The sequence below is a fragment of the Ammospiza nelsoni genome, chromosome 23 (genome assembly GCF_027579445.1).
Source record: "Ammospiza nelsoni isolate bAmmNel1 chromosome 23, bAmmNel1.pri, whole genome shotgun sequence".
Classification (NCBI taxonomy): domain Eukaryota; kingdom Metazoa; phylum Chordata; class Aves; order Passeriformes; family Passerellidae; genus Ammospiza; species Ammospiza nelsoni.
Window position 1 is genome coordinate 3,868,912 of NC_080655.1, and position 21,090 is coordinate 3,890,001.

Genomic DNA, 21,090 nt, shown 5'->3' on the forward strand with positions numbered 1-21,090 from the left:
CAGATTGCAGGGCTGTGCCACAGCACCAACCCCTCTGATGTGCCCAAAAACCAGGGAGAAAACAAAGCAGAGAGCTGAGCTGTTTGTTCCAAACACAGCTTTGGGTGGGGTGAAGGACCTGGGACCTCCTGGATCACAGATTCCTGCTGGTGGATCCACCCTGGGTCTCTCCATTACCCGTCCTGGTGTTTTTACACACTCCAAGGGATGCACAGCAGATTGCAGGGCTGTGCCACAGCACCAACACCTCTGATGTGCCCAAAAACCAGGGAGAAAACAAAGCAGAGAGCTGAGCTGTTTGTTCCAAACACAGCTTTGGGTGAGGTGAAGGACCTGTGACCTCCTGGACCACAGATTCCTGCTGGTGGATCCACCCTAGGTCTCTCCATTACCTGTCCTGGTGTTTTTACACACAAAACCCTCCAAGGGCTCCACAGGACATTGCAGGGAGCACCAACACCTTCAAAAATCAGACAGAAAACAAAGCAGAGAGCTGAGCTGTTTGTTCCAAACACAGCTTTGGGTGGGGTGAAGGACCTGGCAGCGTTTCTGATCTGGTTTTGTGCCAGTTTGGGGTTCAATCTGCCCATAACCCTGGTGATCCTTAGGAACAGCCCCAATCTCTGGGGCTCTGTGAATGAGCTGCTGTGGCTTTAACACAAAGTGCTCAGTCAGATATTTTTTTTAATTTCAGGCAGAAAGGAGCAGCCCTGGACATGATTGATTACCTTGGTGACATCCATGACAGCTGGGGCAATAGCGGATATTTGCATGCTTTGTGTACAATACCTAAAACTTCTTTATTGCCAATAAGAAAGGTCTAAACTCCGTCAAAAGCTGCCCCATTCTTAATTTCCAGAATTAAGGTCTGGCTCATCAGCTGATGAGGTGAGCTGCTTTAATTGCACAGGCCTGTTGGAGCGAGTTCATGGCAGAACTTCCAGTTCTGTGTGTGCAGATGGGGAGCAAAAATAAAACCCAGAATTATGGATTTGATGAGGAATTCATCCCCTGCTTCCCTGTGGGAGAGGAGCTGCTGACTCAGAGTGGTGAAGGTTACAAATGACAAGTGCTGGAGAGGAGGCAACAGGCACAATTAGGTTTGAACTGTTGTGGTGCTTATGCAAAAATAATCAGATTTATTTTTAGCTCGTGAATTCTGCTGGAGGAAAAAAAAATAAATTTTGAGGTGTCACCTTGGCAGCTTGATGCTGTAGTGATCACAGGAAGCTGGCAAAAATTGGGATATTGAGTTATAAAGGGTTAACTGAGACTGAGAAACTGTCAGGCTTGTCAGTGAATCTATTTTTGGGTTGTCTAAAACAAATTCATAACACTAAAACCCCAATTATTCCACTCTTTTAATCCAAGCTGCTGTTTTATTGTTTTGATTATCCAATATCATTCCACATCCATATTTATGACAGCCCTGAAGACTCCAGAGTCCAAAGCTTTTATTTCCTGGGCAGACACAACACAGGAATTCAAAACAAGACACACACACATACAAATATACACAATATACATTTAAACAGTGCAGAAGAGGTAGTGCCATTAATTAAGAAATGGATAATGAGCAGTAAAAACACTGAGAGAATTCATTGCACCCCTTTCAAGTATCACAGGAGCCTACAGAGAGATTTATTCAGCATCAATCCAAATTTAAAAGTTCCCTCTGATCCCTGATATGATTTTATCTGGAATTTTTTATTGGTGGCCTTCAGGTGAGCAGCTGAAGGGGACAGAATTAGTTCAGAAATTAAACATGATGGTTTGTTAACAACTCAGAAAATGAGCTTTGAATTCATCACCTACAGGAACCAGATTGTCTGTGCAGCTCAGGATGGAAAATTTGGCATGAACACCAAATATTTAACTTTTATTTTTTTTGCTTTCTCTGAAAAGACCCAATGTCATGACTGAGTTTTATTTTGGAGAGGGGAAAAAATAATATATATATGTATATATTATATATATAAAAATATATATATTACATATATGAAAGTGGATGGGTTTTATTGCTGCCCTGAAGAAAAACTCCATTGTAGCCTTGAAGTTCTACTAAGAAACTGCAAATTTAGGGTTAATCAGGGAGAAAAACCATCAACTTGATCTCTGTAGAGACAGAACCCTTATTACTATTATTATTATTATTAATATTATTATTATGCTGCCATTGGTCCTGGGTGGTTAAACCAGGATAATAAAACATGGTTTTATTAATAGCAATAATAATCAAACGTGGTTTTATTATTTTCCTTCTGACTCTCAGCCCCACTGATATGGAAATTTGAATAACAGACCCACGTAACATTGCACGAGTATCAAAAATCCTCTTAAAACAGCCCAGAAAAGCAGAGTTTGGTGCCGAAACCCTGAAAGTATTGAAAAATAAAGATGGAAATGCTCCAAGAGGCTTCCCAGTGCATATTCAGGAGCATCCTCAGGTGCAGAGAAGATGCAAAGAGCAGGAGATGCCAGAGCCAGAGCAGAAAACTTTGAGTTTTGAGCTCTGCCAGACCTGGCTGATTATCCCTGAAAATTCCTTTGAACTGAGAGCAGCTGAGAGGTTTTGCTCTGTGCAAAGTGCTTCGGGGAAGAAGAAAAGAAGGATTATCAGCTGTTGAGGGTTAAGAATAAAAAGCAAAACAGAGCTCAGTAAATGCACTTTGTGTTGGCATTTCCAAGGTGGATCTGCTCAGGCAGATTCAGGGAAAGAGCGAGAAAAATTCAATTTTTTTGATTTTTTTTTCCAAATTTCCTGGTTGTTTTTTTTTTCCCCTGCTGTTGAAGCTCTGATGAGCCACCAGGTGAAATGAAATAAACCCAGAGCAAAGAGCCAGGGAAGATGCTGCAGGTGGAATTCATCTGATGAACTCCTCCTCAGAGGCGCAGGACGTGTCTCCCTCGGTGCTCTCCTCCAGAGCTGGCAGGTTGCCCCACAGCAAAACATTCACACCTGGTGGGAAGGAGACAAAGGAGAGCGAAAAAAAGAGATATTTTTGGACTGTGACCTTATTTTTAAGTTTCACAACTGTCTATTTTGAGAGAAAATAATCCCTGCAAAAGCCAGGAAGTCACGTTCATGGTGAATAAATCTATTTTCTATCTTCCTTCAAAGTGATCTTGGGAGTGTTGTTGTTTATTTTTTCAGCCCAATTCAGAGGATAAATATTTATATATTTATGTAAATATATTATTATATACTTATAGAAATATATAAAATTATTTTAAAATACATTATAGTTATATAAAACTAATATAAAAATAATTATAGAAGTAATATTATAACATTGATATAACATATAATGTAATATACCATAATATAATATAATATAATATAATATAATATAATATAATATAATATAATATAATATAATATATAACATTCCATATAAATATATTAACATATAAAATTTAACATATCTTAAATATTATTTAAAAGATAACATTATATATCATTATATAACAATTATGTAAAAATAATATAACGAATATTGTTTCTGTTAACACGTTAAGAGGAAGAAAGTTTAAAGTTTTAGAGTTTAAGATACAGAAAAAATAAAAGTCGTTGCAAAGGTAAACAAGAAGTCAAGCATGCAGTACTTTAAGTTTGTGATATTATATTATGGTATATAATATAATATAATATAATATAATATAATATAATATAATATAATATAATATAATATAATATAATATAATATAATATAATATAATATAATATAATATAATATAGAAAAGCTTTTTCCTGAAAGAGTGACACAGTGTGGGAAATGAATTTGTAGAGAACGAGGCATTTACAGCATAGTGTGGCAAAAGCTGATAGGCCAAGAAACACTTATAATGAATTGTAATTAAGAAATAGCTAACTTCTGATTGTGATGGTGTGAATTATAACATCTGCGTTGTCTCGCCCTTCACATGAGACTGAAAATAGAATAAAAGTTTTTAAAATGGCTCTCAGTTGCCCCATCTGTGGGTCAGAAAAGAGCATAATCTGACAATAAAGTTCTGGAATGTTCTGCCTGGGGAGGTGGTGGAGTCCCCATCCCTGGGGGTGTTTAACAAAGCCTGGATGTGGCACTGGGTGCCAGGGGTGAGCTGAGGGGTTGGGGCTGGGTTGGACTCAGATGATCTTGAAGGTCTCTTGCAACCCAGTGATTCTGTGATTCTGTGAATTTGGGGGAATTTTGGGAATTCCCAGGGACTGGGGAGGTGGTGGGGTCACCATCCCTGGGTGTGTTTAAAACAAGTCTGGATGTGGCACTGGGTGCCAGGGTTTAGTGAGGTGCTGGGGCTGGGTTACATTTGATGATCTTTGAGGTCTCCTCCACCCCGGTGATTCTGTGATTCTGTGAATTCTGGGAATTCCGTGAATTTTGGGAATTCCCAGGGACTGTGGAAGTGGTGGAGTCCCCATCCCTGGGGGTGTTTAACAAAGCCTGGATGTGGCACTGGGTGCCAGGGCTGAGTTGAGCTGTTGGGACTGGGTTGGACTGGATCATCTTGAAGGTCTCTCCCAACCTGGTGATTCTGTGAATTCTGTGATGGAGGATGAGGGTTTTAGGGAAAGGGCAGGAAGCCAAGGGAAAGGGGATGAGGATTTTAGGAAGGGCAGGAAGCCAAGGGAAAGGGGATGAGGATTTCAGGGAAAGGGCAGGAAGCCAAGGGAAAGGGGATGAGGATTTTAGGGAAGGGCAGGAAGCCAAGGGAAGGGGGATGAGGATTTTAGGGAAGGGCAGGAAGCCAAAGGAAAGGGGATGAGGATTTTAGGGGAAGGCCAGGAAGCCAAGGGAAAGGGGATGAGGATTTTAGGGGAAGGGGATGAGGATTTTAGGGAAGGGCAGGAAGCCAAGGGAAAGGGGATGAGGATTTTAGGGAAAGGGCAGGAAGCCAAGGGAAAGGGGATGAGGATTTTAGGGAAGGGCAGGAAGCCGAGGTGTCCCTCACCAGAAGGGTCCAGCCTGTTGATGCCAAGCACGGCCTGGCTGTGGAACATCCAGAGGTGCCCGTTGTTGCAGGACTGCAGGCAGGGCTTGCAGGGACAGATGACGTGATAGCCAACAACATTCCCACTGGAAAGGCAAGGAAAAGAGTGAACCTGGGGATAAAGGTGGATCTTGGTGGCTTTTTCCAGCTCCAGTTAAACATTCCCAGTGCCAGGGCTTTGTGTAATGCTGCTGTTTTGATGGGGGTTAAGGGAACGGGGTGAAACAAGTATCCGAAATATTTAGGGAACATCTGTAGGGAGTTACAGAATATCTGAGTTTTGGATCTTTGGCACACAGAGAAGCGTTTAGTAACCTAAATTGTGTAACCCAGATTAGTTTACATACCAACAAATGCTGGAGGATTTCTTTATTTGTTTTCCTTTGGAAGGGCAGTGATTCCAACCAGCAGAGAATTCCTCACACTCAAAATCCACCTGTACACAGTGCACAGGAGGCTGCCAGCAGCAGGAGTGATGAAAATGAGAATTATGGAATGGTTTGGCTTGGAAAGGACCTTAAATCTCATCCAGATGGGCAGGGACATCTTCCACCATGCCAGGGTGCTCCAGCCTGGCCTTGGACATTGCAGGGATGGGGATGGGGCAGCCACAGCTGCTCTGGGACAGGTTATTGACCTTTATCCACTCTCCTAGACTGAAACCATAACCACCATTTATCCATTTTCATGTGCTCTGGTGAGATATTTCTGTTTCTCTACTTCTACCTAAAAACCAAAATATTGTGTCCCTATCGCAACCCAAATTGTTCAAATCTAAGAAAGGCAAAAATCTCCATCAGGGAGCTGAAAGAATTCTCTCAGCAAGAATTCTCTCTCCCTATCACAACCCTCCAATTGTTCAAACCTGAGAAAAGTAAAAGTCTCAATCAGGGAGCTGAAAGAATTCTCTCAGAAAGAGTTTTCTCTCCCTATCACAACCCCTAATTGTTTAAACCTGAGAAAGGTAAAAATCTCCATCAGGGAATGGAAAGAATTCTCTCAGAAAGAATTCTCCTTATCACAACCCCTAATTGTTTAAACGTGAGAAAGGTAAAAATCTTGATGAGGGAGCTGAAAGAATTCTCTCAGAGAGAGTTTTCTCTCCTTATCACAACCCCTAAGTGTTCAAATCTGAGAAAGGTAAAAATCTCCATCGGGGAGCTGAAAGAATTCTCTCAGAAAGACTTCTCTCTATCACAACTCCCCCAATTGTTCAAATCTGAGAAAAGTAAAAATCTCAATCAGGGAGCTGGAAGAATTCTCTCTCCCTATCACACCCCCCAGTTGTTCAAATCTGAGAAAAGTAAAAAACTCAATCAGGGAGCTGAAAGAATTCTCTCAGAAAGAATTCTCTCTATCACACCCCCCTAGCTGCTCAAATCTGAAAAAGGTAAAAATCTCCATCAGGGAGCTGAAAGAATTCTCTGAGATAATTGTGAGCTCTTTGAGAATTGTTTTTTCCACCCTTAAATATCAGGCATTATTAAGGAGGATAAAAGAACTCCAAGAACTCCAGCGACAGCGCGCTCCATCTGCTCCCAACACCCCAATCTGCCAAGAGGATGCTCCATTAATTAGAGAATGAGTAACTGCTCCTTGCTGGGGCCTTGTTCACAGGGAAACCTCAGTGCTGAGGCACACATTTCATCGGGCAGGTGGCACAGGAGCTTCCAGGACACTCATCCTCCTGAAAACGCCGTCACGTTCCCACTGCGGGCTCGCAGAAAGGCTGATTGTCAACCCGGCAGCGCTGAATGTGCAAGCTGCTCCTCCAGGCCATCCTCCTGAGCTGCAGGAGGTGACGCAGGAGGGGACACACAGAGGGGCTGGCACACGGAGATGCCCACGAGGTGGCTGTGAGCGAGCTCACCACTTGAGGCAGGCGATGTTCCTCACTCTGCACGCGCAGACCTCGGCGAAGCGGCAGCTCCCGGTGAAATCCACAGCTCTGGGGTGAAGGGAATGCACAAGAGTTTGGGTTTGTGGTGGTCACAACGACACCGGGCTGAAGTCACCACAAAGTGACGCTGCCATTGGTGCTGGGTGGTTTGAACCACGTTACTCTACTTTCCTGATGACTCTCAGCCCCACTCGCATCGAAATTTGAATAACAGACCCACGTGGCATTGCAAGAGTATAAAAAAATCCTCTTAAAATAGCCCAAAAAAGCAGTTTGGTGCTGAAACCTTGAAAGTACTGAAAAATAAAGATGGAAATGCTCCAAGAGGCTTCCCAGTGCATATTTAGAAGCATCCTCAGGTGCAGAGAAGCTGCAAAGAGCAGGAGATGCCAGAGCAGAAAACTTGGAGATCTGAGCTGTGCCAGACCTGGCTTCTGCTTCTTCTTCTTCTTCTTCTCATTAATATTATTATTATCATGCTGCCATTGGTGCTGGGTGGTTTAAACCACATTATTCTACTTCCCTTATGACTCTCAGCCCCACTCATATGGAAATTTGAATTTGACAACTCAAATTTCCACGTGGCATTGCATGAGTATCAAAAATCCTCTTAAAATTGCCCAGAAAAGCAGAGTTTGGTGCTGAAACCTTGAAAGTACTGAAAAATAAAGATGAAAATGCTCTAAGAGGCTCCCCAGTGCATATTTAGAAGCATCCTCAGGTGCAGAGAAGCTGCAAAGAGCAGGAGATGCCAGAGCAGAAAACTTGGGAGATCTGAGCACAGACCTGGCTTCTTCTTCTTAATAATAATAATATCATTAATATCATTAATATCATGCTGCCATTGGTCCTGGGTGGTTTAAACCACATTATTCTACTTCCCTTATGACTCTCAGCCCCACTCATATGGAAATTTGAATAACAGACCCACGTGGCATTGCAAGAGTATAAAAAAATCCTCTTAAAATAGCCCAGAGAAGCAGAGTTTGGTGCTGAAACCTTGAAAGTGTTGAGAAATAAAAAGGAAATGCTCTCAGAGACTTCCCAGTGCTTTTTTAGGAGCATCCTCAGGTGCAGAGAAGATGCAAAGAGCAGGAGATGCCGGAGCAGAAAACTTTGAGTTCTGAGCTGTGCCAGACCTGGCTTATTATTCCTGAAAATTCTTTAGAACTGAGAAAAGTGGATTTTGGTGCTGAAACCTTGAAAGTATTAACAAATAAAGATGGAAATGCTCTAAGAGGCTTCCCAGTGAAGAAGAAGCTGCAAAGAGCAGCAGATCCCAGAGCCTTGGTGCTCAGTGTGGCACTGCCATCAGAACCCTGCTCGGGGACACTGCTGCCAAATCCCAGCTCAGAAACAGAACAAAACCTCAGGGATGTCTCAACCCAGACCTGTGACTGCTTATCTCCTCTGCAACCCATACTTTCTGATTACCATGTCATTTCACAACCTGATTTCCTTACCATTCAAATCTGGCTCTGGGAAAGCTGAGCCCTGGCAGCAGTGACAGATCAGGTTTGTTCTGTTTGTGGATCTTTATTTCAAATTCTAATCCTCGCTCTGGGAACGGGCAGGAGGAGCTTCCCGTGCCTGCCGAGCCTGTGTCATCCCTAGGGATGGAATAAATTCAAATTTGGGTTGGCCCTGCACGGCACAGCCTGGCTTTTTGCTGGGATGCAGGGATGGGGTGACCCGTGCTCTGCAGTGTCACAGATATATTTTATGAAAATTCCTTTTGCTAAGATCTTTCCTCCTGAGAAGCCTCAAGAATGAAATGTAAAAAATAATTATCTGCTGCTGTGGAATGCAACAGGTGCATCTGTGATTGATTGTCTTTAATTAATAGCCGATCACAGTCCGGCTGGCTCAGACTCTCTGGTCAGTCACAAGATTTTATTATCATTCTTTTCCTTTCCCTTCAAGCCTTCTGATGAAATCCTTTCTTCTATTCTTTTAGTATAGTTTTAGTATATAATTTTCATATAATACAATAATATAATATATATTATATATATATCATAGAATATATAATTATATTATATAATATATATAATATATAATTACATACTATTATATGAATATAATATAATATGAATATTACGTTAATATAATATAATATAATAGAATAGAATAGAATATATTTTTTCTTTTAATATAATATATATAATAAAATAATAAATCAGCTTTCTGAAACACGGGGTCAAGATTCTCATCTCTTCCCTGTCCAGGGACCCCTGTGAGCACCGGCACATTGCAGCCCCGTTCTCCCGGTGACACCGGGTTCCGTGTCCCCCGGGGCTGGCAGGACCCCGCGCCCCGGTCGAACCCACCCTTTCTCCGTTCCCGGTGCTTACCCCGAGGGCGGCATGTCGGTGGAGTAGAGGGCGGTGTCGGTGTCGGTGCCGGCCAGCAGCACCGCCTGCATCCCCCGCCAGCTCAGCACCTGCCGGCAGAACCGGCAGCACAGCACGGTCACGCACCGGTCCGCGAAGGTGCAGCCGGTGGACGCCATAGCTGGGACCCGGTCCGGTCCCGATCCGATCCTGTCCCTGTCTCTATCTCTGGTCCGGTCCCGGTTCCGGTCCCGGTCCGGCACCAACGGCCACGCTCCCACCTGTCAGTTTGAATTCCCGACCGCGCCCTCCCATTGGGCGCCACAGCCCACGCCCATCCCATTGAAAAAATCCGGTGGCACCACCCCTCCCGCCTGGCTATTGGTGGAAAGGCGCGCCGTGCGTCGCTTTTATTGGTTGTATCTACCGTCACTCACACTCGCGTCCCGGCGGGGCGGAGCCACGGGCGCCAAGCGGCGGGAAGAGGGGGCGGGCTCATCTTAGGCACGGCAATGTCTGATTGGTTATAACGCCCGTCGCTCATTCCAAGCGCTCCGCGCCCATTGGCCGAGCCGCTGGGCGGGGCGGGGCGGCGGCGGGCCGGTGCGGGGGACCGGGCGGCGGGCGCCAGCGGCCGGAGGACGCCCGGCTGCGGGAGGCGGCTCCGCAGCGCCCAGGTAATCGCCCCGCCCGGCCGCCCGACCCCCGGCCCTCCCGTGCCGCCCCCGGCAGCCCTCGAGCACCCTCCCGCCGCCGGCCCCGCCGCCTCCCCAGCGCCCCGAGCCGCGTCCCCCCAGCCCCGGCCCCCCCTTCGGGACCCCCCCACGCTTCCTCTCCCCGCCGCCCGCATTGTTCTATCCCGGGCGGGATGCGGATCCGGCGGGTGCCGTGTTTGTTTATTTATTTCTTCCTCCCGTCCGCGCATCTCCCGCGGGGGCTGCGGCCGCGCGCCCGCCCTGCTCCCCCCTCCTCCCAAAAAAAAAAAAAACCGGGGAAGAAATCCAAATTGGAACGAAAAGCCGGGGAAAAGTTGTGTCCCGCCCTGCCCGGCGCAGCGGGCGCTGGAAGGAACCCTAAATCACCCCCCATGAAAAGAAACCCGAAAAGGGAGAAGCTGCGGGCGGAGCCGCCCGGCGGGGGCGCGCCCGGTGTGCCCGGGGCTGCCGGCGGCGGGGCCGAGCCCGCGGGCAGCGCGGGATGCTGCGGGACCGGGGGAGCCCCGGAGCCCGGGGAGCCACCACAGCCCGGGGAGCAGCTCCACGAACAGCCCCGGAACCCCCGGGAGCCGCTCCACGAATTCTCCCCCGGGACATGCACCCCAAATGAGCCCCAAATTCTCCCCCGGGAGCTGCGCCCTAAATCAACTCCATATTCTCTCCCAGGATCTGCACCCCAAATTCTTTCCCAGGACCTGCACCCTAAATCAACCCCTAAATTCTCCCCCTGGACCTGCACCCCAAATCAACCTCAAATTCTCCCCTGGGAGCTGTTCACCCAATGAACCCCAGCTCCTACTGGAGCTGCATCCCAAAGGAGCCGCATCACCCCTGGGAGCTGCTCCCCAAATTCTCCCCTGGGACCTCCACCCCAAATCAGCCCCAAATTCTCTCCAGGGACCTGCACCCCAGATTAATCCCAAATTCCGTCCTGGGACTTGCACCCCAGATCAACCCCAGCTCCGACTGGAGCCGCGTCACCCCCAGGAGCCGCTCCCCAAATTCTCCCCCGGGACCTGCACCCCCAAATCAACCCCAAATTCTCTCCAGGGATCTGCACCCCAAATGAGCCCCAAATTTTCCTACTGGAGCCACATCCCAAAGGTGCCCCGTTCCTCTGGGAGCTGCTCCCTGAACAGCCCCATAACCCTTGGGACCTGCACCCCAAATCAACCCCAAATTCTCTCCAGGGATCTGCACCTTAAATCAACCCCAGATTCTCTCCTGGGACCTTCTCCTCCTGGACCTGCACCCCAAATGAACCCCGTATTCTCTCCCGGAACCTGAACCCCAGATTCTCCTCTGGGACCTGCGCCCCAAATGAGCCCCAGCTCCCAGCGGAGCCGCATCCCAAAGGATCCCTGCTCCCCAAACCATCCCCTATTCCCTGGGACCTGCACCCCAAGTTCCCTCCCACCTAGGACCTGCACCCCAAATTCTCCCCTGGGACCTGCACCCCAAATCAATCCCAAATTCTCCCCTGGAACCTGCACCCCAGATGAGCCCCAGCTCCCACCAGAGCTGCATGCCGAAGGATCCCTGCTCCCCAATTCCCCCGGGAGCTGCCCCCCAAATCACCCCCGGGTGTTGCCCCCCGGTTCCCCAGGACCTGCACCCCAAATTGTCCCCGGGATATCCCAAAGGAACCAAGCCCGGTCCCGGTGTAGGCGTTCCCTCGGTCACCTGGGGGCTGCAGCTGGAACCTCGCGCTGCTGCTGCTGCTCAAAGGACGATTTGCAATGTCAGGGTGTCAGGGCAGCTTTGCTTCCCATCACCGATTTGGGCTGCGAGCTGTAAATTTATAAATATATTTATATATGTATATTATTATTGTTGTTATTATTTTGTGTTTTCAGGCAAGCAAACCAAAAGCTGCTTCCCCTCTGCTGCTGCCGCTCTCGTTTGGGATTTGATTTGCATCATCTCCGTGCCCGTTAAAAGAAATAAATAAATAAATAATTAAAAAAAAAAAAAAAAAAAAAAAAGAAGAGAGGAGGAAAAAAAAAAAATAATAAAAAAAAAAAAGGGCAAACCAAACCCACACCAAACATGTGCGGAAGGACTTCCACTCCCCGGCTGTGCTATTGAGGATCAGGAAGAGCCTTTGGGGCTGCAGGATCTCGCCAGGGCTGATGCTGCTGCTCAAGGATTTGGTGCAGGGAGACAAAACTGCCGCCTCTTCCATCCGCTGATCTCAACATCTGCATTTTCCTGCTGCTGTGTTCCCTCTCACACCCTCTCTCCATGGACTGATTTTTTGATTTTTTTCCCCCTTTTTTTTTGCGGGGTGGGGGGGGGGGGGGGAAGGGAAGGACGAGCAGCGAGCCAAGGCATCGTCGTGCTGAGAGGGGCGAAAATTCCCTTTTCTGTCTCTCGTGTTCTGGTGGTGGATCTCTTTCGAGGTTATTCAGCTTTTTGGACAAGGAAACATGACGTCGCCAGCAAAATTCAAAAAGGATAAGGAGATCATAGCTGAATACGACACTCAAGTGAAAGGTAAGGAATGGTTTTTATTTCCAGCCCTTCCCTGCGAGCCTGCCTGGCGATTGTAGGAGTTTGCAGTGGATGTTTGGGTGGGGAAGAGGGAAATCATTTGCAGATTGCCTGGAATTTGCAGGGGTTTTTTTTGGGAATACAAAGCTGGGTCGGGTTTGCAGCGCTGTGTCTGTCCTCATGGGGTAGTTCCTGCTTCGGTGCTGTCGTTTTTAAGGTTATTTTTAATGGAATACCCACATTTTTGAGTTCGGGGAGATCCATCTTCTCCCTGCCTGCCTTTCCCAGACACGGCTTTGCATGTGAAATGTGAGAGGCAGGGAATTGCTTTTTAATCCTCTGCCTGTCATGGGAATCTTTGAACAATCTGTGCAGTGTCACAGGAGCGTATTTCCACTGCTGCTGATGGGGGACTGTGCCCCGGGGTCCCTGCCATGCTGTTTGTGCTGGAAACTTCCATTTTTCAGGATTTTCCCCATCACAATTCCCTGCTTTTTCCTTGCCGTGCTGGAGTGTAACACCTCGAGGCTGCAGTGTGGGTGTGGGTGTACACACACACACACAGAGACATAAAAAAATGAATAAATGAATAAAACTCATGCAGCAGCGTTATTCTCGCCATCACAGGGAATAATAAACAGAATTAAAAATGGGATTTGCAATGACCATGCAAGTCTCCTGCAGAATTCAGCTGGCCATCATGTGCCCTAGGTTAAAAAAAAAAATAAAAATGGTGAAATTCCCTCCTTAGCTGCTTATTTTTGTGAAGTTTTCGGGATTTAAAAGAATAATTAGGGCTTGTGCATGGCTTGATCCGTGGCTGCTAGGAAGTTGTGAGATTCAGTGATTTATCTAATTGGTTGAAACTTGCTTGGTATGCTCAGAGCATGCAGGAAAGATGGCCTTCGGGCAGGGTTGATTGAGTTAAATCAATGCAATTTGAAAAAAAAAAAAAAATTAAAAAAAAAGCCAGATTTAAATCTGAGGAGGAAACCTAGATTCAAATTGACAATTAAGATATTGTTTTGCAATTAGGTGCTCAGTTATTTTTCCTGCTGGGGAGGGGGTTTTGCTTGTTGGTTGTAAATCATTAAAATGTGTTGTCCTACCCTGACCCCTGTGCCCTGCACCTAGAAGCAGTTTGGGTACTAATGTTGAAAAATGCTTATTTGAGCAGATATGAAGCTGTGTTGAGAGTTTATTTTGATTTTTTTTCTCTCTTAATATTGAGGTTCTTAAAGTTAGAAAGGAGAAGGGCGTGTTTTCTCTTTGACTGGTTTAGTTTCTATTCCTGTTTTCTTGCTGTCTTTGGAAGTGGGAATTGCAGTCAGCATCAAATTAAAGGCTTGTAGGCTCTTTCATTATTTACCCCATCAAAATGTGCGTGATGGATGCGAGCTGGCAGTCACAATATTTGGGAATAACACGGGAAGGACGCTTTGGAATTAGCAAAGCACATCCTCTCACCCCTGAGCTCTTGCATAAATTAGAAATCCTTCCTTTCCTTTTCAAACAAGGAAGATGGGAAGGATCCTTCCTTGCTGCTGCCAGGGCTCAGCTCACCTCTGGGGCTGTCATTGACCTGGAAATGTGCTCCCAAAAGTGGATTGCACTAGCGGCACATGGATTTATTCATTTATTTATTTATTTTGCTTTTTGGCCTTGTAAAGCATTGCAGGAGGTTAAGGAGGGCGGAAGGGATCTGGAGGAGCCGGGAGAAGGGGGTTTCCTTCCTGAATTGGGGCGAGGGCAGGGATGCCTGTACCTCGGGATGCTCCCCTGTCCCTCTCCCGGTGTGGCTCTGGGTCAGGAGGTGCTGATCCATCTCCTGGAGGGACCAGCCTGCTCAGAAATGCACAGGGCACTCCTGCAGCAACCCTGTCCTGCATCCCCTGGTTTATTTTAGGGCTTTTCCTTTCCCTTTTCCACCCAGGAGCTGCTTTGACCATGGGCATCCTTCTCTGCCTGCCTTTGGGTACCAGTTTTGGAGAAAGGAGACTTTGCCCCTTCCAAAACACCACAATCCTCTTTGCTTGTTTTATGGTTTTCCATCACTCCCCTAAACGTCTCTCACTCATGCAAATCCATGACAATCCCACAGAAATGCACAGGACAGTCCTGTAGAAACCGTGTCCTACATCCCCTGGTTTATTTTAGGGTTTATTTTAGAGCTTTTTCATCTTTTCCACCCAGCCCTGACCTTTCAGGAGCTGCTTTGACCATGGGCATCCTTCTCTCCCTGCCTTTGGGTACCAGTTTTGGAGAAAGGAGACTTTGCCCCTTCCAAAACACCCCAAACCTTTGCTTGTTTTGTGCTTTTACGTCACTCCCCTAAACGTCTCTCACTCATGCAAATCCATGACAATCCCACACAAATGCACAGGACAGTCCTGTAGCAACCCTGTCCTACATCCCCTGGTTTATTTTAGGGTTTATTTTAGAGCTTTTCCTTTCCCTTTCCCACCCAGCCCTGACCTTTCAGGAGCTGCTTTGACAATGGGCATCTTTTTCTCTCTGCTTTTAGGTAGCAGGTTTGGAGGGAGACTTTGCCCCTTTGCTTGTTTTGCGCTTTTCCATCACTCCCCTAAATGTCTCTCATGCAGAACCATGACAGTCCCACTGTAGCAACCCTGTCCTACATCCCTTGGTTTATTTTAGGGTTTTAGGGCTTTTCCTTTCCCTTTTCCACCCAGGAGCTGCTTTGGCCATGGGCATCCTTCTCTCCCTGCCTTTGGGTACCAGCTTTGGAGAAAGGAGACTTCCCCTTTGCTTGTTTTGTGCTTTTATGTCACTCCCCTAAATGTCTCTCATGCAAAACCATGACAAACCCACAGACATGCACAAGACAGTCCTGTGGCAGCCTGTCCTACATCCCCTGATTTATTTTAGGGTTTATTTTAGAGCTTTTTCACCTTTTCAACCCAGCCCTGACCTTTCAGGAGCTGCTTTGACAATGGGCATCTTTTTCTCTCTGCTTTTAGGTAGCAGGTTTGGAGGGAGACTTTGCCCCTTTGCTTGTTTTGTGCTTTTCCATCACTCCCCTAAATGTCTCTCATGCAAATCCCACAGATATCTCAGCCCTGAGCTGGACACTGCTGGGATTCCTTACGGGATCTCTCAGCCCTAATTCCAGGCGCTAATTACAGGATTCTCCATCCCATGGCAGGATGGGATGATGCTGAACCCATTGAAATCCACAGGTGTGTTGGTGCTGCCTCCTCACCAAGCACACTGAGGTTCCTGCAGGGTGGTTTTGGTGTCCAGTTCTGCCCTCAGTTGTTGGAGCAGCATGGAAATATTAATTCTGAAATCTTTTCCTGAGCTGGGAAGGGGAGCAGGGGCTGTGGGGGTGAGATGAATCACGTGTTGGGAGTTGTGAGGTGGCATCTGCTCCTCTGATGACAAAACTCAGATATTTTTTGCTGGCATTTAGAAATTTGCAGCGTTTTTGGTGCTCGGCTCTGTGCTGAGAGCCGTGTTTAGAGGCTTCCTTTAAAACCCTTTAATCCACAAACACCTCCTTAAGCACTTTAAATGATTGCTAATGGAATGATGGAGCTTTGTTTAAAAATTTAATAGCCTTAAGTGGTTAATCAGAAACCATTTAAAGAATGGCTTGATTAATAGATCATCAAGAGGCAAAATTTTTGATTTTCTGTTGCTGAATGAGCTCGGTGGCTTTTATTGAAAAAGGGGCAAAGAATCATGGAATGGTTTGGGTTGAGAGGGACCTTAAAATTCATCTCATGGGCTTCATCTTCCACTGTCCCAGGTGGCTGCAAGAGTTCAGGGACACATCCAGGGATGGGGAGTGGATGAGTGGCACTTTCTGTTCTCCTACAACCATGAGCTGTAGGTATTTTTTGTCTCCCCACAGCCATTTCTGTGTCTATTTTGGGTTGGAGCTGGCTCTTGCCGTGGTTTGTGCATGTTGGGAGATAAACACTTGAATGAAATCAATTTCTGAAGATTTTTTTAACCAAAGTTAGCATGCAGTGATCAGGAGGCATGGAGGGAATGAGGAGCTCCTTCCTGGTGACCTGTCCACTCTGGTTGTACATGACACAGCCTGGTCTGACCCTCTGATTTTCCACCAGAGGTTGTGCTGGATTGCCCAGTGGCCCCATGGGTTCCAACATCTGGAGGTTCAGCTCCAAACCCGCTCTTTGCAGAGGGGAATGAACCCACACTTTGATTTTCCCCAACATCTGGAGGTCCAGATCCAAACTGACTCTTCTGCAGAAGGGAATGAACCCACACTTTGATTTTCCCAACATCTGGAGGTTCAGCTCCAAACCCACCTTTCTGCAGAAGGGAATGAACCCACACTTTGATTTTCCCCAACATCTGGAGGTCCAGATCCAAACCCACCTTTCTGCAGAAGGGAATGAACCCACACTTTGATTTTCCCAACATCTGGAGGTCCAGATCCAAACTGACTCTTCTGCAGAAGGGAATGAACCCGCACTTTGATTTTCCCAACATCTGGAGGTTCAGCTCCAAACCCGCTCTTTGCAGAAGGGAATGAACCCACACTTTGATTTTCCCAGCATCTGGAGGTTCAGCTCCAAACCCACTCTTTGCAGAAGGGAATGAACCCGCACTTTGATTTTCCCAACATCTGGAGGTCCAGATCCAAACCCCCTCTTTGCAGAAGGGAATGAACCCACACTTTGATTTTCCCCAGCGCCTCCATTGGCCTCCATCCTTCCTCCGCTGCTTCCACGCTTTGTCCTCTCTGCTCCTGGCCTCCTTGGAGTGCTTTTTTCCGAGGAATCTCCAGCAGGAATCCTGTCAGGCAGTCAGGATTCTCCTGCCAGGATGACCCAGGGCCAGCAGGGGAGGGAAGGGCTGCTTTGATACCTCCCGGTGCCATGTGCTCACAAAGCCTGGGAGCCCTGTGAAGCTGCAGAGTGAGATTCCCCCGCTCCATATGGAGCCTTTGATATCCCAAGCTCATCCCCCTCGTCTGGGTTGTCTCTCCCAATTCCTTTGTGCAAGTTGTGGTGAGGCAGAGATAATTAATTTATGCTGTTCCGTGTGAGGTTGGGATGCTGCTGCTGCCTCTCTGTGCCCGAGCGAGCACTGTCAGGGTGTTTTTTTTTTTGGTTTAATATATTAAATTGGAGTGTACACTTGCTGAGGAAAGAAAAGCCAGTGATTTATCTCTTAATTCTCCTTTTCTTTCTCCTGGTGTCCCACGAGAGCCTTATATTTAATTAGTTTGTATAAAGCCTCAGTAAATAGCTCCATGGTTGGAGCTGCAGAAATTTAATACTGACATTTTTTTACACAGCCAGGGCTCATAAAACCACTTCTTGTCCTTGAGCAGTCGCTAGCAAAGGTTAAAATGCATCTCTTGCAGATCTTGCAGCCCAGCCCAAAAAGTGCTAAAAATATGACAGATGGATGAGGTAATTTACAGCAGGAGCAAGCAGAGCCCAGAGGTGGTTGCTGAGCTGAGTTTGCCTTTGCTGAGGGAAGATTCCTGATAAGAACAACTTCAGGGCAACCTCCCAGCTGCCATCACACTCAGGCTACTGAAATGTCTCAAAACTTTCCCTTAAACCTCCCCAAAATGGCTGATAAATTTTGGAGAAATCCCTTTTCCCTCTCTGTGTTGGATGCCTGAGAGTGTGGCTGATCTGATTGTGATTTTTTTTTTTTTTTGGCCTTAAATGCTGTGTGGAAATCTCATTTGTATGGTCTATCTTCCTGAGGGATGCTGGGCAGTTTTTAGTCCTGGTGAGCTTTTCCAGCCCTTCAGGGTGTTAAGATGGCAAAAGTGGCTGTGATGGGGTCAGAGCTGTAATTTGGGGGCTGGAAGGGAAATGTGATGATTTGAACCAAAATTTGGCATTTCTCTCAATGGTTGCAGGGGTTTTTTACCTTCAGATTTTTAGATCAATGAGCTGAGATCACTGTCATTTATTTTCCTGCTGCACTTTGGGATTTTTCAGTGATGCTTTTGGTGATTATTTGTATCAAAATTTGGCATTTCTCTCAATGGTTGCAGGGTTCTTTTGCCTTCAGATTTTTAGATCAATGAGCTGAGCTCACTGTCATTTATTTTCCTGCTGAACCCGTGCACTTTGGGATTTTTCGGTGATGATTTGAACCAGAAATTGGCATTTCTTCCAAAGGTTGCCAGGTTTTTTTTAACCTTCAGATTTTTAGCTCAATGAGCTGAGATCACTGTCATTTATTTTCCTGCTGCACTTTGGGATTTTTCAGTGATGATTTTGGTGATGATTTGAACCAGAAATGGGCATTTCCCTCAATGGTTGCAGGGTTTTTTTTAAAACAGAATATCCTTCAGATTTTTAGATCAATGAGCTGAGATCACTGTGATTTATTTGGGATTTTTCAGTGGTGTTGATGTTACACATAAATGTTGATTTCTCCTTTGTGTTCACCACCTGTTCAGGTCACCAGGTTGGTCACTGCACACCTTGGGTGGGATTCCCGGAATTTTTAATACACCCTATAAAGAGACTTTCCAACCCCTCACCCCGGTGTGGTTGAGTGAAAAAATCCCAAATTCTGATATTTTAACTCTGCACGGGTTGGATTAACGTTCCCATTTAAAATGTGAAACTACCTTTTAAGGGGTTTTTGCAGTTAATCAGGGCTCTGTGCCTGTAAGTGATTCCATTTGTTTGCAACAATGACTTGCTCTGGAATTGCTGTGGAATCATCTGGTTTTCTGCAGTTCCTGATAGTGCTAATCCCTTGAGTTTTGGGGCTGCTTTGGCCCAGCCAAGCAAACTTTGGTGCCAAAAAAAGGGGGAAGGGGGCGTTGGGAGACTGCCTTGATCTTCCAGCAATAGTTTGTGTTTTTGTGTCCAGCTCCTGCTAATGGATTATTAATGAGCATGGAAAGAGGTGAAGGAATGCAGAGTCTGCCTTCTTTCCTCTCCAGCTCCAAAATCCCTTTTTTTAAAAAAAAATTTTATTTTTTGCAGTTTCATCAGGTGTTGGAAGGCTGGAGAGCAAAGCTGACCAAACCACTCCATCCTCTTAAGTGCTGCAGTTCCCTCCAAAAGCAGAGGGAATTGCCAGTGTAACTCCAGTAGGATTCTATTAAAAGTCTGCTGGTCATAGCCAGCTTTCCCTGACTCCCAGCTAAGGGACAGGACATTTTTCCTCAGCTCTAAATGATTTCCTTTCCTGGTGAGGTTACAAATTAGTATCTCTCCCTTTTCCTCTCGCTTAAAAGGCTCCACTCCTCTTTTATTCTTTTTTTAAACCCTTACTAAATTTTTTTTTTTTTTTTTTTTGGCCATTTTGGGGTTTTACTTGGAAGAATCTCTTTGCCTGGTCAACTTTTTTTTTTTTTTTTTTTTTTTTTTTTTTTTTTTTTTTTTTTTTTTTCATAGCTGTCGTTATGAAGAGTGAAAAATCTGAACCTTTGTTGAGATGGAAAGTATGTTCAAGCACATGTTCCCTTGAATGGCTTTCACTGTGCCACGCACAGTTGATATTCATTACTCACAACTTTATTTAGTTCGTTTTTTGGGATGACTTTCACAGATTTTTCATGGTTTTCTCTCTGAGAATTCCTACATCATCACGGCTGTCCTGCTCTTGGAACACTGTCAGTGCTTTGTAGGCAATGGAAATAAATGGAGTATGGGATTTATTGTGGGATAAAAGTGTGGAAGAAAATGGGAGAAAAGGGTCTTGACCTTGCAGTAATTCCATCAGTAGAGACCAGTCTCCATTTTTACTTTTTTCCTCCCCTTTTCTTCCCAAATTGCAGCACAAATAGACAAAACAGGGCCTTCTTTCTGTGAAATCCCTGGGAAATGCTCACTGAAAACTCTGGATGTGTTTGAAGTCAAAACCATATGGATGTAATGTGGGGAAGCTCAACTGGTGGTGTTTTGTTTTTTTTTTTTTTTCCAAGAAGATGCTGTAAATGGATTGGAACCATTTAAAACATTGTATTTTTTTTGCCATTTTTTGCTGGTTTTTAAACTGGAAATCTTCTGACGCAGTTGTTCTGCTTTTGAGTTTGGAGTTAATCACAGGTGTTGCTAAATGTGCTGCAGAAATTCTCAGGTCTTTAAGGGTTTCCAGCAATAATTCACATTGTTTGGTGTGAAATGGGCTGAATTAGGCCAGGGGAGCATTTTTGCCTTTTTGACTCTTGAGAAGGAGCCAAATAATCAGATTAACTCCAAACCCAGCGTGGATTTCAATCTCCAGCCCTCAACTGCTGCAGCAGGGTTGGTCCTGCTACATCTGACGTTGGTTTTGTTGTTTTATTTTGATTTTTTCTGAAGTCATCGGACTTTCCAGGAAGAGCTTCTTGGCTCCTTGCACTTGGGAAGGATTTTTGGTTTGTTTTTGCACCGCTGTCATTGGAGGATGGTTTTCCTGCAGGGAGGAAACCATGGAATGATGCAATTTATAGATGGGGAGTGCTTGCAAATTGAATTTACTTAAAATATCAACAGTTGCTGCCTGGGAATGAGTCCCTGAGTGGGTCCTGGGTCAGTAATCCAGTCCCACTGCATGGCATGCTCTAAATTTGTGAATTTAGGTGGGAAAATTGGGAAATTCCACAACATCATTTCTTGATGCAAGTTCACACTGGAGCAGGGCTCTTGTTGTCCTGCAGCAATAAAGTAAAATGTGGTGCTAAAATGTA

At 45.9% G+C, this 21,090-nt stretch overlaps 2 protein-coding genes across 2 annotated transcripts in view; one reads left to right on the forward strand and one right to left on the reverse strand.

Annotated features, from left to right (window-relative positions):
- Positions 1 to 1,218: 1,218 nt before the first annotated feature.
- Positions 1,219 to 9,435, reverse strand: FAM72A (family with sequence similarity 72 member A). Its single transcript, XM_059487951.1, has 4 exons — positions 9,247 to 9,435; positions 6,863 to 6,940; positions 4,954 to 5,078; positions 1,219 to 2,959 (listed from the first exon to the last, which is right to left on the reverse strand). Exons 1-4 carry the CDS (start codon positions 9,402 to 9,404, stop codon positions 2,865 to 2,867), a joined length of 456 nt encoding a protein of 151 aa, XP_059343934.1. The 5' UTR covers positions 9,405 to 9,435; the 3' UTR covers positions 1,219 to 2,864.
- Positions 9,436 to 9,808: 373 nt separating this feature from the next.
- The window catches only part of LOC132083400 (SLIT-ROBO Rho GTPase-activating protein 2C-like), a 38,531-nt gene continuing 27,249 nt past the window's right edge, over positions 9,809 to 21,090 (forward strand). The window contains exons 1-2 of the mRNA XM_059488066.1: positions 9,809 to 9,902; positions 11,798 to 12,437. Coding sequence (XP_059344049.1) covers positions 12,371 to 12,437 — 67 coding nt within the window. The 5' untranslated portion in view covers positions 9,809 to 9,902; positions 11,798 to 12,370. The remainder of the gene's footprint in view (positions 9,903 to 11,797; positions 12,438 to 21,090) is intronic.